General features: G+C 34.7%; 1 protein-coding gene across 4 annotated transcripts in view; it reads right to left on the bottom strand.

Annotated features, from left to right (window-relative positions):
- Positions 1 to 12820, bottom strand: part of RIN2 (Ras and Rab interactor 2) — a 71254-nt gene that overhangs the window by 51288 nt on the left and 7146 nt on the right. For 3 of the 4 annotated variants that reach the window (XM_081950106.1, XM_081950101.1, XM_081950102.1), the window contains exon 2: positions 8648 to 8732. In XM_081950106.1, the coding sequence (XP_081806232.1) occupies positions 8648 to 8704 (57 nt within the window). In that variant the 5' untranslated portion in view covers positions 8705 to 8732. Of the gene's footprint in view, positions 1 to 8647; positions 8733 to 12548; positions 12567 to 12820 lie in introns of those variants that run through there. The other variant, XM_081950103.1, reaches the window with a different exon arrangement.

Here is a 12820-nt window from a genome sequence, read left to right as displayed (position 1 = left end):
CTCAGTAAAAATTTCAAATAAAAGAAGAAAACTAGTCCAGAATGAAATTCTGAAATTCATAAACAATCAACATCTTTATTAGGATAAATAAGTGAACATGTTTTGAGTCCTTTGAAATTCATTATTTTGTCATATTCTGGACTCTGAGCAATTAACTAAACCAGCTTTCCCCTTACAACAAAAGGGTCAATGGATTCACATCAACTTTCCTTTCAAAGTATATTGTTTCACAATTCTGTCCACCAGGGGGAACCACACTACATCACTAAACACAAAATATCTGCAGTATTTCGATTAATATCCTTAATAAATTCAGTCTCATAATATAATGATTATATATACTTCTATATATTTGCAGGTCTTGGCGTATTCGGGTCTTTTCCTGTGTAAGATTGAGAGTATCTTGGAGACGTTTTGACAAGTTCCCATCCGCCATATCTCATATCTCATCTTTTAGATAAGGAAAAAAAGATCTAAAAGTGATGTAAAATTTATCAGTAAAAGTCCAGTAAGGCAACCAGATATAACTATTTTCTTCTTTTAACTGTAATTAAGCAAGCCAAACTTATAAACCTTTCCTGACTTTTAAAAAGATATTTTGACCCCCTTCAGAAAAAATTCCAGAGGTAATTTGCAGTTCATCTATGTTTCAAAGCAAAATCCCTTTAGAACTTTAACAGACTTCTCTTGTATCCATAAATAAAATGTATCCTTTTGTTTGTCACTCCTTTTTTATTTTTTATCTTTTTATTAGTTTCTAATATAAAATACAAAAATAAAAAAGCAAATAATAGCACAAAGTGGGGAGGAAAAAGGGAAAAGAAAAGTAGGAAAAAGGGGGAAAAGAAAGAAAAGGCATTGACTTCTAATTCTGTTTGGTGCAGTAGAATAAGATAGTAGCATCAACTTTTGTTTGTCACTCCTAAGAAAAGTCCTTCGAAATATTAGTTGAGCTGTTTTGTATATCCAGAGAGGGGATGAAAATATCCAAATCAAGTTCCTGATTTAATATCTTTTCATCACCTTTAAGGAATAAGTCATCCACCAGATCTATTTGTATTGTATCTTAAGTCCTCTGTCAAATTTAATTCAGAAACATCCATTGCAGCTCCTTCTTGTTTTACAACTTCACAAGAACATGTTGTCAGTTTTATCAAGCATCTGATCCATTGTCCAAAAGCTTTGCTGAAAGGTATTCAAACGTTTGCACTAAGGACTTTTACTCTTTCTTTATACTGTCTCTAGTGTCCAGTTATCAGTTTATAAGGTCTTTTTTCATTAAAAAATGAAAGCAATCTCCATTTTCCCATGAGCAAGTATCTTCTAAATAATTCAAAGCTGTAATTCCAAATTCCACTGGCCCCTTAATCCATTATTAACTTTCCAAAATCCATATACTAAGTGTCCTTTTGCTGCATAGTCCGAAAAAAACTCATGTATTTTTAAACTCCAAAATCAAAATGGCCTTTTAAGAAGGAGGAAACTCATCCGATGAATACAATAGAATCTTGACAGCCTGAAGAATCTTAATCTCTCCAATATGTAAAGAATTAAAAAAACAAACAAAAAAGGGATTAAGAGATAAGGCTCGGCCAAGAATATTGTCCGTAAAAACTGATATGCAAGTTTGAACTTGATGTAAATTCTGGCTCTCAGCCACTCCACTCATAAGCGGACTGTAAAACCAACAGTTTCCATGGTCTACTCATGAGGAATGGGTGTCTGGAATCATGTGCATAGTCTCAGAGATAGCGGTTTTGTTCTGGAGCGACTTGGATCCAGCATTCAGGGGCAATTCTGTTCGCAAAGCTATCTTGCTTGCTAATAAAAAACAGCAAGGCATCCACTCACTATGGTGCATTTTCAATCAGAATTTCAAACGAGAAACTGATGAGTTAGGCCAAACCAAACCCCAAAACTCTAAGCAAGCTTGGTATGAAGACAAATCAGACATCAAGAAATAAACAGAGATAAACTATCTATATGCCATTAATACATGTCAAGAAAGGAAATCAGTAGCCCAAAGTGCATCCACCCTAAAAACCAACACCTAGCAGGAAACAGCCCCAGATAAATAATTGGAGAAGAAACAATGGTCTAATCAAGGAACCATCAAGGAAAAAAACCCACACACTCTAATAGACTGACAGGGCTAGGCACTATATATAAATATCCAGGAAGCTTATTTTTCCCAAGGATTGTGAAACTGGCCTCATAACAAAGTGTCTGCAGGAAACCACCAAGCTCAAAGCACACCAGGAATCCATCATATGATCTTGTGTTAAGAACAAGCAATGCAGCAGTGGCCGTGCTTGCTAATCATATCAAAGCACTGAAAATTGTTAGATCAAAAACAGATTGTAAGAACTCTGTAAGAATGGCAAATTAAATTCAATGCAAACAAACATAGCTGTGTATTGACACAAAAACCCAGATTTTACCAATATATTTATATGAGCTGACAGAAAAATAATTTAAATTTGAATCAAAATGTCAATCCAGTAGGAAGCTGGTATTAAAAAGAAAATTCTGCATTTGAAATTGTATACAAAAAGAATATGCAAAAAAACATCAAATTCTGGAGCATTTAACTTCTCTTCCAAAGATCCCAATTCCCTCTAGACTATTCTGAATATAGTTTGGTGGTTTTCCTCTAAACTGGGAATTATTATACCCTAGGGCAGCATGTTTAAGACATCTCAAATAGTTCTGAAGATATACTTTTGAAAGTTGTAAAACTGATCCCAGAATGAATCGGAGGTGTCTGGAATGTTCCATTCTGAAATGCTAAATTTTGCACAATCCTACATATTTATTTTTAGACCAGGAGTTGGAGTAAAGGTTTTGATTTAATTTGAATTGATTTGAAGGTCATCCTTGACTTACAACCACAATTGAAACCTGAATTGCAAGGTAGTTGTTAAATGAGTCACACCTTGATTTTATAATATTTTTGCCAGGGTTGTTAAGTGTCACTTCAACTGGGAACGTCACAAATGGCAATCATGTGACCCTGGAATGCTGCAATCATTATAAATACACACCAGTTGCCAAGTGCCCAAAGAGTTTTGATTTGATTTTGTGGGGCTGCTGCAAGGGTTGTAAGTGCAAGGACTACTTGAAGGTCACTTTTTCAGTGCTACTGTAATTTTATGCAATTAGTAAAAAAATGATAGTAAATCAAGAATTACCTATATATAATTCTGGAATCTATAAAAGACTATAAAACTAAGAAAGATGGAAAATAGTGTTAAATAAATTATCACAAGATGTAGCAACTTCCCTGAAATTAAAACAAAAAAAGAGCCCAAGAGCAATTTGGACTCTTTAGTCTCACACAAAAGAAGGTAAAGTGAGAAATGATCTCATAAAATAATGCATGGCACAGATAACATAGGAAGGGTGGTGCTTTTTTTCTCCTATTGTCAAAGTATTAATGTCATCCATTTTAATTTACATCATGGAGAAGTGAGACGAAGGAAGGGAATAACACGAAGTGTTTAAAATATCCCAGGATCACAAGAAAATTTGGATTAGGCAAATGCAGTAGGCATTGGGTAACAGAATTTAAAATGACATCTTTGCTTGTAGCAATATAAGCAGAGACTCTACGTATGTTCTTTGCTGAACAGAATCAAATAAACTTCAGAACAGGAGCTAGAATATGCAGCATTACAGTCTAACCACCAAGTTATAGAAAATAAATGAAAGGTGCAAAAATGCAGGCTAAACTTGGACAATTAAGGAGAGTAGGTTGCCAACCATATAAAGTCAAAACACGTGATCATTTGTAGAGGCAAATGAAGTTTAATTAAAATAAAATGATTATACTGAATTTGTTTATAAACAGGATTATAAATCAACAGAAACATTTGTAGAGAAATAATACATTAGAAAACAAGATACAGCAGTTAAACCAGCTGTGAAACAAAACAGCATTATATGTAGATGAAATATCCTTTGAATTGGGAAAAAAACGCGTATCAAATACAAACTTCTACAAGATAGTAGAAACAGAGGCGGTTTTGGACTGCCAGATTGGGAGCTATATTACCAGGCGGCAACCCTAACATGGTTAAAAGACTGGATCTAATTAAAAAATAAAAGAATCCTTATCCTAGAAGGACACCATCTCCAACTAGGCTGGCACGGCTTCCTCTGGGAGGGAAAGACTAAATCCCACTCCTACTTTCAGAGACACATAATAAGGGATGCTTTGTTTAGGGTCTGGGAAAAAATAAAATAAAAAACACTACCTGAAAATCCCAAACTGGTTATCAACCATGGAGGCAATGACATATCCATTTACTATAGACCTTAGTATAATGGTAAGATACGCAGACCTCTTAGATGAAAAAGGAGAACTAAAATCAGTACAAGATCTGAAAGCACAGGGAATAAATATGGAATGGTGGCCATATCTACAAATTAAAACAAGATTTAAAAAAGGTCAGGAACAATATGGAATATATGAGACACAAGTGGAATTAGATAAAATATTACTAGGAACGGGAGGAAAAACGATCACTAGATTATATAATTTTCTTTTAAAATATAAAATGGAGGAAGAGACGGTAAAGGAGACAATGATTAGCTGGGGAAGAAATTTTGGCCACAATATAGAGTTAGAAAAATGGGATAAACTGTGAGAAAGAAATTATAAATTTACGAAGGCAGCAGTTTACCAAGAAAATCTCTATAAAATGTTTTATAGATGGCATTTGCCTCCAGCGAGATTGGCCAAAATGTACCCAAATCTATCCCCTAATTGTTGGAGATGCAATCACAAGCCTGGAACATTTTATCACATGTGGTGGACGTACCCCAACACAAGGAAGTACTGGTGTAAAATTCAAAAGTGGTTAGAAGAAATTACTGAGCGAAAAATAGAACTAAAACCAGGAGCATTCTTACTAGGACTAATGGATCAAAAAATGGACAAACAATCTCAATACATAATTATACATATACTCACAGCAGCCAGAATTGCCTTCGCACAAAATTGGAAAAAAACTAATACACCCTCAGACGAAACTACAATCAGGAAAATACTTGTGTGTGCAGAAATGGACAAAATGACAATAGAACTAAAAGAAAGAGAAGAATCGGACTTCTATAATGTTTGGAATAAAATATACAAGTGGCTAGAAATCAAAAGCCAAAACAGGAAATAGAGAATACAAATAGATGGAGATACAAATAATGAATATTACTATAAGTGTTTATGCTATGCTTGTTACATCATAGGACAAGGTTATAGCAATAGGAAGGCAATGCAGAAGGGAGAATTATAAAAGCTAGGCAGGAAAGCCGATATTGAAAGCTGTAAAATTACTCTATATTGTTATGTATATTCCATGTTTTGTTTTGTTTTATTGTGGTTTTTTTTTCCTTGTTGTGTCTTTTTTACTGTTTTTAAAGATTAAAACATTCAATAAAAATTATTTTAAAAAAAAGAAATATCCAGTGAATTGTTTAAAGTTGAAATTAAAGTGTAGCACTTAGATGAAAACAAATACTAACCTAAAAAACCATGGCCTAGCAATAGTAAAAGATTAGTGCATTTGCCTAGAATCCTTGGGAAACACATTTGTACTGGAATTTGGTAAATGAAGAAATAAACTCACAATGAAAAAGTTGAATGCAAGAGAATGCACAAATTACCATACTATTTCAATAATTGTTTACATCATTTGTACAGTTTTCTTTACAAATAAATTTACAACATGCATGGAGAAAGACTTTAATTGTATAGATCAGTGATGGTTAACCTTTTCGGCTGAGTGCCAAAACTGAAGCGTGCGCATGCGTGCCAGAATGTCGGAACCCAGAAGAAAGCAGCTGGCAATGCACATGACAGAACTTGGAAGAGCAGCTGGCAATGGCACGTGTGCCCACAGAGAGGATTCTGTGTGCCACCTCTGGCATGTATGCCATAGGTTTGCCATCACGCGTATAGATCATGCTGGAATGTGGAAGATAATTGGTTAATTTTTCTTGATTAAATCAGATTATCCTTTGTTAAAGTGATCAGAAATCCACTTTAATAAATGAATTCAGAGAAACATAGTTCTAAAAGGAAGGGAACAAAATAAGTGCAGATTGTTACCTGTTTAACTTATACAGCAAATACAAGAATGGCAGAACTGAACAGGCGGCATCTAAAATGGAAGTTGAAACACTAGCAATTTGAACTATTCTATAAACTCACAGTAAAGAAGATTTAGAGGAATTTATTATCAGTGTAGAAATAGAAAGCAAAAGTTTAGGCTTGAATTAAATATTAAGAAGACAAAGATAATGTAAACGAGAAGGCAATTGTTGACAAAGAAATGAACATGGTAGATAACTCCCTTTACTTGACTCAGAAACATGTAAAGATGATTAATGTGTTGAAATTAAAAAAAATTACTCATAGGGAGGAAAGTTCATAAAAGATAAGATATTTTATGAATGTATGATATTAAACTGGACTTCAGGAAAGTATGAGAAAGAAAACAGACACCTATAAATTATGGTTTATGGTTTCAGTGGTCCAAAGTCCTGTTGCTCAGTGGTCCAAAGTCCTCTTTTCTGATGAGAGCAACTTTTGCCAAAAGCACCAAAACCTGGTTCAATGACTGTTGGATTACTGTGCTTGATTGGCCAGCAAACTCGCCTGATTTGAACCCCATAGAGAATCTACGGGGCATTGCCAAGAGAAAGATGAGACACATGAGACCGAACAATGCAGAAGAGCTGAAGGCTGCTATTGAAGCATCCTGGTCTTCCACAACACCTCAGCAGTGCCACAGGCTGATAGCTTCCATGCCACACCGCATTGAGGCAATAATTGCTGCAAAAGGGGCCCAAACCAAGTACTGAGTACATATGCATGCTTATACTTTTCAGAGGTCCGATATTGTTCTATGTACAATCCTTGCTTTATTGATTGCATGTAATATTCTAATTTCTGAGATGGAGGTTTTGGGGTTTTCATGAGTTGTAAGCCATAATCATCACAATTATGACAAATCACGACTTGAACTATCTTGGTTTGCATGTAATGAGTCTTATCTCATATATTAATTTTACCTTTTAAGTTCCATTACTGAAATAAATGGACTTTTGCACAATATTCTAATTTTTTGAGTTTCACCTGTATACCTCCTATTCTTTTAAAGATGTTATCTTTTGTGATATCATTTTAATATTGAGATAGCAAAACATAGGTTTTAAATTCTAGTGTAGTAGATGGTATCCATTTCCTGCACCTGCTGGGAGTGAAAGAAGGGTAGGAAACTACATCCCCCAAATATCTTTATTTTCCAGTCTGCAATCTACTTTTTCCTCTTTATGAAAGAGATTATTTATATGTCTGGCCAACTCTATCCACTTGCCAAACACAGGAATTTGCTTCAACTGCCATAATATAAACCACTATTTCCACAGCTGAAGTGGATTTAAAGAAATAGACTTTCCATAATAAAAACAAACCATTAACTTCCTTTAAGTCAGATAACATAGTAAAGTGCTCAGTCTGCCTGGGAACAAAATCTGTCGCAGTCTAATTCTGAAAGCTGCAAATATGCTGCTGGGAGCTAGACAATCCTGGTATACTTAATAATGCAATCTTCTTGATATATCTGAAATTAACCAAAGGTTGAAATCAAACCCAACATGCTAGACTAAAATATGGCCCTTTTGTGGTTCCCTCTCTTATACAAATGCAGTCACTCAGTAGAAAAACAGTTTTGCTTTTCAAAGGAAGGGCCTGGAACTCAGTCACTACTTCACACACAATTCAAACTCCAATTAAATTAGCAGAAATGTGAAACTGCACCAGAATGTAATTGTTTATAATGTTATACAAGAAAAGCAGTTGATCTGTTATATCTGACTTCTGAAATGTATGGAATAGACTTTGAAAGGAGCCAGTTTATCATAGTGGTTAAGGTACCAGACTAGAAATTGGGAGACTGTGTTCCAGTCCTGCCTTATACACAAAGCCAGCTGGATTATCTTGGACCAGTCACTCTCTCTTAGCCCTAGGAAGGAAGCAGTGGCAAGCCACTTCCCAAAAGCCTTGCCAAGAAAACTGCAGGGACTAGTCCAGGCAGTTGCCAAAAGTAAAAACCGACATGTAGGCACCAAAAACAACAACAAAAGAAACTTTCAAGAGAACGTAAATATATAGTCATAATGTTATTTTGCTTGGGGACCCCAATACCATTCAACAATCATTTCTATCCTTGCAAACCATTCCTGCTTCTTTTTTGAGGATCTCCATCCATCAATGATTTTTTTCAGTCTTCCTGTTTGTATCAACTCATTTGCTCTTATTTCAATATATTTTGTTTTGCAATTTGTCACATATTTGCTTTATATGATGAAACCATGCCTGGGTATTTATTTCATAATAATCACTTACCTTATATTCATTTTGGTATTTATTCATCACCCATCCATTCTTGACCTTGTCTCTTCTTGTTTTACTACACACACTTAAATAATCTGTTTATACTTCAGATAATCTACGTACCCAACTCTCATTTCCATATAAAAAAAACAAGCTTTTTCATCATAAGTCTGTCCAAATTCTTAAACTGAAAAGCAGTGAGCAGATAATTGACATACATTTTGAAATAAGTACCACTATTTTAATTACCTTAAAAAAACTTCCTCTCTCATCAAGAGACTGGGGTTCCATGGCAGAAGTTGACATTTTCTCTGGGAAAGAAAGCCCTAATGAACTAGAAACAGAGAGATATTTAATGGTTACTCTGGGCTATAGGAAATTCCTTTCCAAGCCACAGAAACAGTCACAACATCATTTTTGCCAAACTTTTTTTCCATTAACAACACACTATCATTTCTTTCTACCAGAGCCTTTAATGTATTTTTTGACCTATTATTTCCTGTGAATCACACTTTAAGGACAGTGCTACTGGCATTTTCCCCTCTCCACAAACACACCCATACATTGTTTTTGATGTATTCTAATAGGCTCATTGTGAAAGCATACAAAGGCTTAATAGTTGCTTATTTGCTAGATCTCAGTCTAACAAATACAACAGGTTTACTAAAATTCTACATGTAATACAACAAAACCATAAGCAGCAAGTAGTAATTTTAAATTTAAATATGCGAATGAGAGAAGTAATTTAAAGTGCTAGTGGTGTCCTATAAGTCCTCCGTGGCATCTGGTGAACCAAATTTCTCCTATTGTATCTGCTCATCTGATAAGATATGACACAGCACACATGCTCCACATCCCATCTTTAAAACAATGCCATCATTTTATTTATCAGAGTAAATCTTCAAGTATCGGGTACATTTAAGAATTTTAATACATAGTTTTGAAGCTGTAGTAAGTTTTCCTGATGACCCTGCAATGTGATTCATTACCTTTAATACAAATATAAATATTAAGAGAAACAGGAGAAAAATATGAGTAATCTCTTTTCTCTCTTTCTCAAGAGTTGTGCACATAGTAGGTACTACTGCATTAAACCATGACTATTGCTACAAACATGCAATTGTTCTATGCAAGTTGATATGCAGCACAGCCTTTAATCAGACACAGAGCAACCTTTGTGGAAAGAAATCTGTGCACTTGTTATCTCAAAGTATGAGGTTATTACAATATAACAATCTGATGCTCTAAATTGTGGTATGCTTAAGAACATGCTATATGTTCATGTTTAGCATTTGCTTTTATATATGTTTTCTTCTCTTTTTCCTTGTTTTCTGGACATAATTTAGCTGCTGTATCTAAACTGATGAGAAAATGATTTTAATACTGCTCCAAACTAGAGGCCTCTTGCAAAGTTACTTCAAATCTTACTTTAAATGAGGAAATAAGATTGCTAAATTTGAATTAAAGCAACTACCATATATAGGAAGTGGGGCATACAACTTAAGGCATACAGGAAAGAGCAACTCCATTGCCAAGCAACATACTCATTAAATGAAATATCCTCTGTCTGCTTTAATTAAACACAGTTATAGGTACACTTGTACTTTGCCCCCTCTAAAGTTACCTTTCCAGTACCTTTGGACAGGGTGGGCGGGTTCCAGGTCCTCTCTATTAAACATTGCCATCTTATGTGACTGAAGAAGCATGTGCCTTCTTTGCCACAGCCCGTCTGGGAGAGCCCTTACCCCAGAGATACATATGACTCCCATTGTCGAAGTCATCTTCATCTCTTAAGGCTCTATTCCCAAGCCCGGAGATAGGGTGTTTGTGAAGCCCCTGTTGCTGTTGATGTTATAATTATTATTGATGTTTCCCCCAGGCTTGGAAATTCTTAAGTTATGGACCATTCTTTCTTACCCTGCCAAATACATCCCTATTGACTTCCAGTTATTGTGGTTTTAATTAGCATTCAGGCTTTAAGAAGAGATTCACAATTTCCTGATATCTGAAAAAGTGCCCCTTTCATAATCAAATGTGACTGTTGCATTCAGTTGGCAGTTTCCCATTTCCATGTATGCTGAATATAACAGTATTTTGGTCACCCATTTCTATTAGTTCCACAATACTTGCCTCAGATCACAGTCATGATTTAGGATTAAATCAAGAATTACCTCCTTTCTGGTCCATCTGTTCCAAGATGCATTCATTTAGGATATTAGAAATTTAGGGTCTTTGCGACTTTGTGTCTACAAATCCACTCAGTCAACATGTACATAATTAAAAATCCCCACTGGAGTTCAAGCCCACCCACCACGGAGGACACTAATGCTCTTTCTTCAGCACATTTATGTTATTGGCTCTCTTTAGCTTATCTATACTATACCATTGCCTAAGAAAACAGAAAAACAAACCATTGTTATAGTCACATCCTCCATCACTACTATTGTTAATTGTTTACTTCTATCTAAGAAAGCTTTCTCCTATTTTCTTTACCTCTTCTACAGAGACACCCTTGCCTTTCACCTTCTCACAAGCATGAAAATGGTTGACAAGAATCCTCTTTTGTAATAACTTTTTTTGGTATTCTCAAGAGAGAATATATAGACTTGACAACTGGCTGTTATAAATTGGGAGTTGAGCTTTTCTTACTGGTGAATTATCTTTTGGTAAGATTCTTCTCCAAAAGAATTAACGTTATCTTTGCTGAATGCTTTCTGTCCATCTCTTCAGGAAGTTTCATAACTAAATAGCTATGGCCTCTCTCCTCAGTTAATTTTGGTATGATATTTAATATTAAATGGTATGAGTATTTTGATTTACTCTCCCAAGGTCCAAATGGAATATCTTATAAAATATCTAATAGTAGAGCTACTAAATAATAGCTCAACTATTTTGCCTTAAATTATTTTTTAAAACGTGGAAATATAAAATGTACATTTTGAAAAACAATTTGACATGACAATTTATCCACTCTCCCAGTGAAAAATGCCAAAATTATTCATTAACAAAGCAAAGCACGTGATCAGCAAATCAGGAGAAAACAGATCAGAATGAAAACTATGTATAAACAACCAATAGTTTAAAAGTAGAGAATTTTGCAATCAGCAAAAAAACCAAACAACTGCTTAAAGTTATTGAAGGAAACATAATACATTTCAATGGGAACCCCAAGGATCATTTCCTCTCTAGAGATCTGTGTCAAAAGATAAGAATGAAGAAAGGCTGCTACATTCTTTGTTAATATTTTTAAATAACATATTTCAAAGAAACTGTTAGATCAGAGGTTCAGAGGTTATATGGACCAACTTGCTAGTCTAAAGTATTTCACACATAGATAATGCTACATTAAAATATTATTGGAATTCTGAAAACTTGCAGTGATTCAGGGTGAAGCTATGACATGTCTTGTCCTACAAATTCATTTTCAAAGTCAAGGCAGTCCATCAAAATTGACTTTGTTGTTACACGAGACATTTTTGAATCAGGGTAGAATGAGTGTTTCAGAGTATTGGCAAAAACTGAATACCCACAATATTATGATCATAAAATACCTGCTTTAAAATGGACAGCAAGCATATCCTTAAGGGAGGATCTACATTTTAAACCTTAAGAGATTGGGAGCTGGGACTATATTCATTGGCAGCCTTGGCAGGTATGATGCTTTATTCTTGTCATATCACTGAATGGTTTCTGTCCATTTATATACTTAAAAGCAGATGGGCACAATTGATGAAAATGTTTGTTTCAGGCAACACTTGGTAACTACTCTTTTTAATTTGATTTTAATACAAATGCAGTATTTTTATTTGATTGATGCTGAGCTGTCTGTGTGTGTGTGTGTGTGTGTGTGTGAGAGAGAGAGAGAGAGAGTTTATATACATACACACAGTGTATAGATTGAGATTTTTTACTTTGTAAACAGCCTGAAGTCTTGGGAGCTGTGTCATATAAAATTGTGTAAATAAATTCTATGCATGGAACGAGGCAGAATTTCTCTGCTCAACTGTGACTCAGATTTGTGAAACAGATTTCACTGTTTCCATTGTACTACCAAATCTGATGGAAACTAAAGATCACTTGTTATATACCTATTTGCATTGTCCTGTACTAGTTTCCTTTTATTTTACAAAACACTAGATAAAATACCAACCTTGGATACTTGGCTTTTATAAACCTAAGTTTCAGCTATAATATGACAGGATATTGTGTAACATATCTCAGCTTATTAAAGCTGATGACAATGATCTTCCATTAAGATCCTCCGTGTTTTCTTCCTTCAGGCAAGGAAACATACATTTTCCCAAGAGTGTTTAGGAATTTCTGAAACTCTTATTTATTCATGCAATTAAAAACAGTTTTCTGATAGCTAGGTTGCTTTCTACTCTTTTTCCAAAGCTTTTTATAGTTTATGAACAAATGGCT

The sequence above is a fragment of the Natrix helvetica genome (assembly GCF_964273705.1).
Source record: "Natrix helvetica genome assembly, chromosome: 4".
Lineage (NCBI taxonomy): Eukaryota > Metazoa > Chordata > Lepidosauria > Squamata > Natricidae > Natrix > Natrix helvetica.
This window is presented reverse-complemented; position numbering and strand designations above follow the sequence as displayed.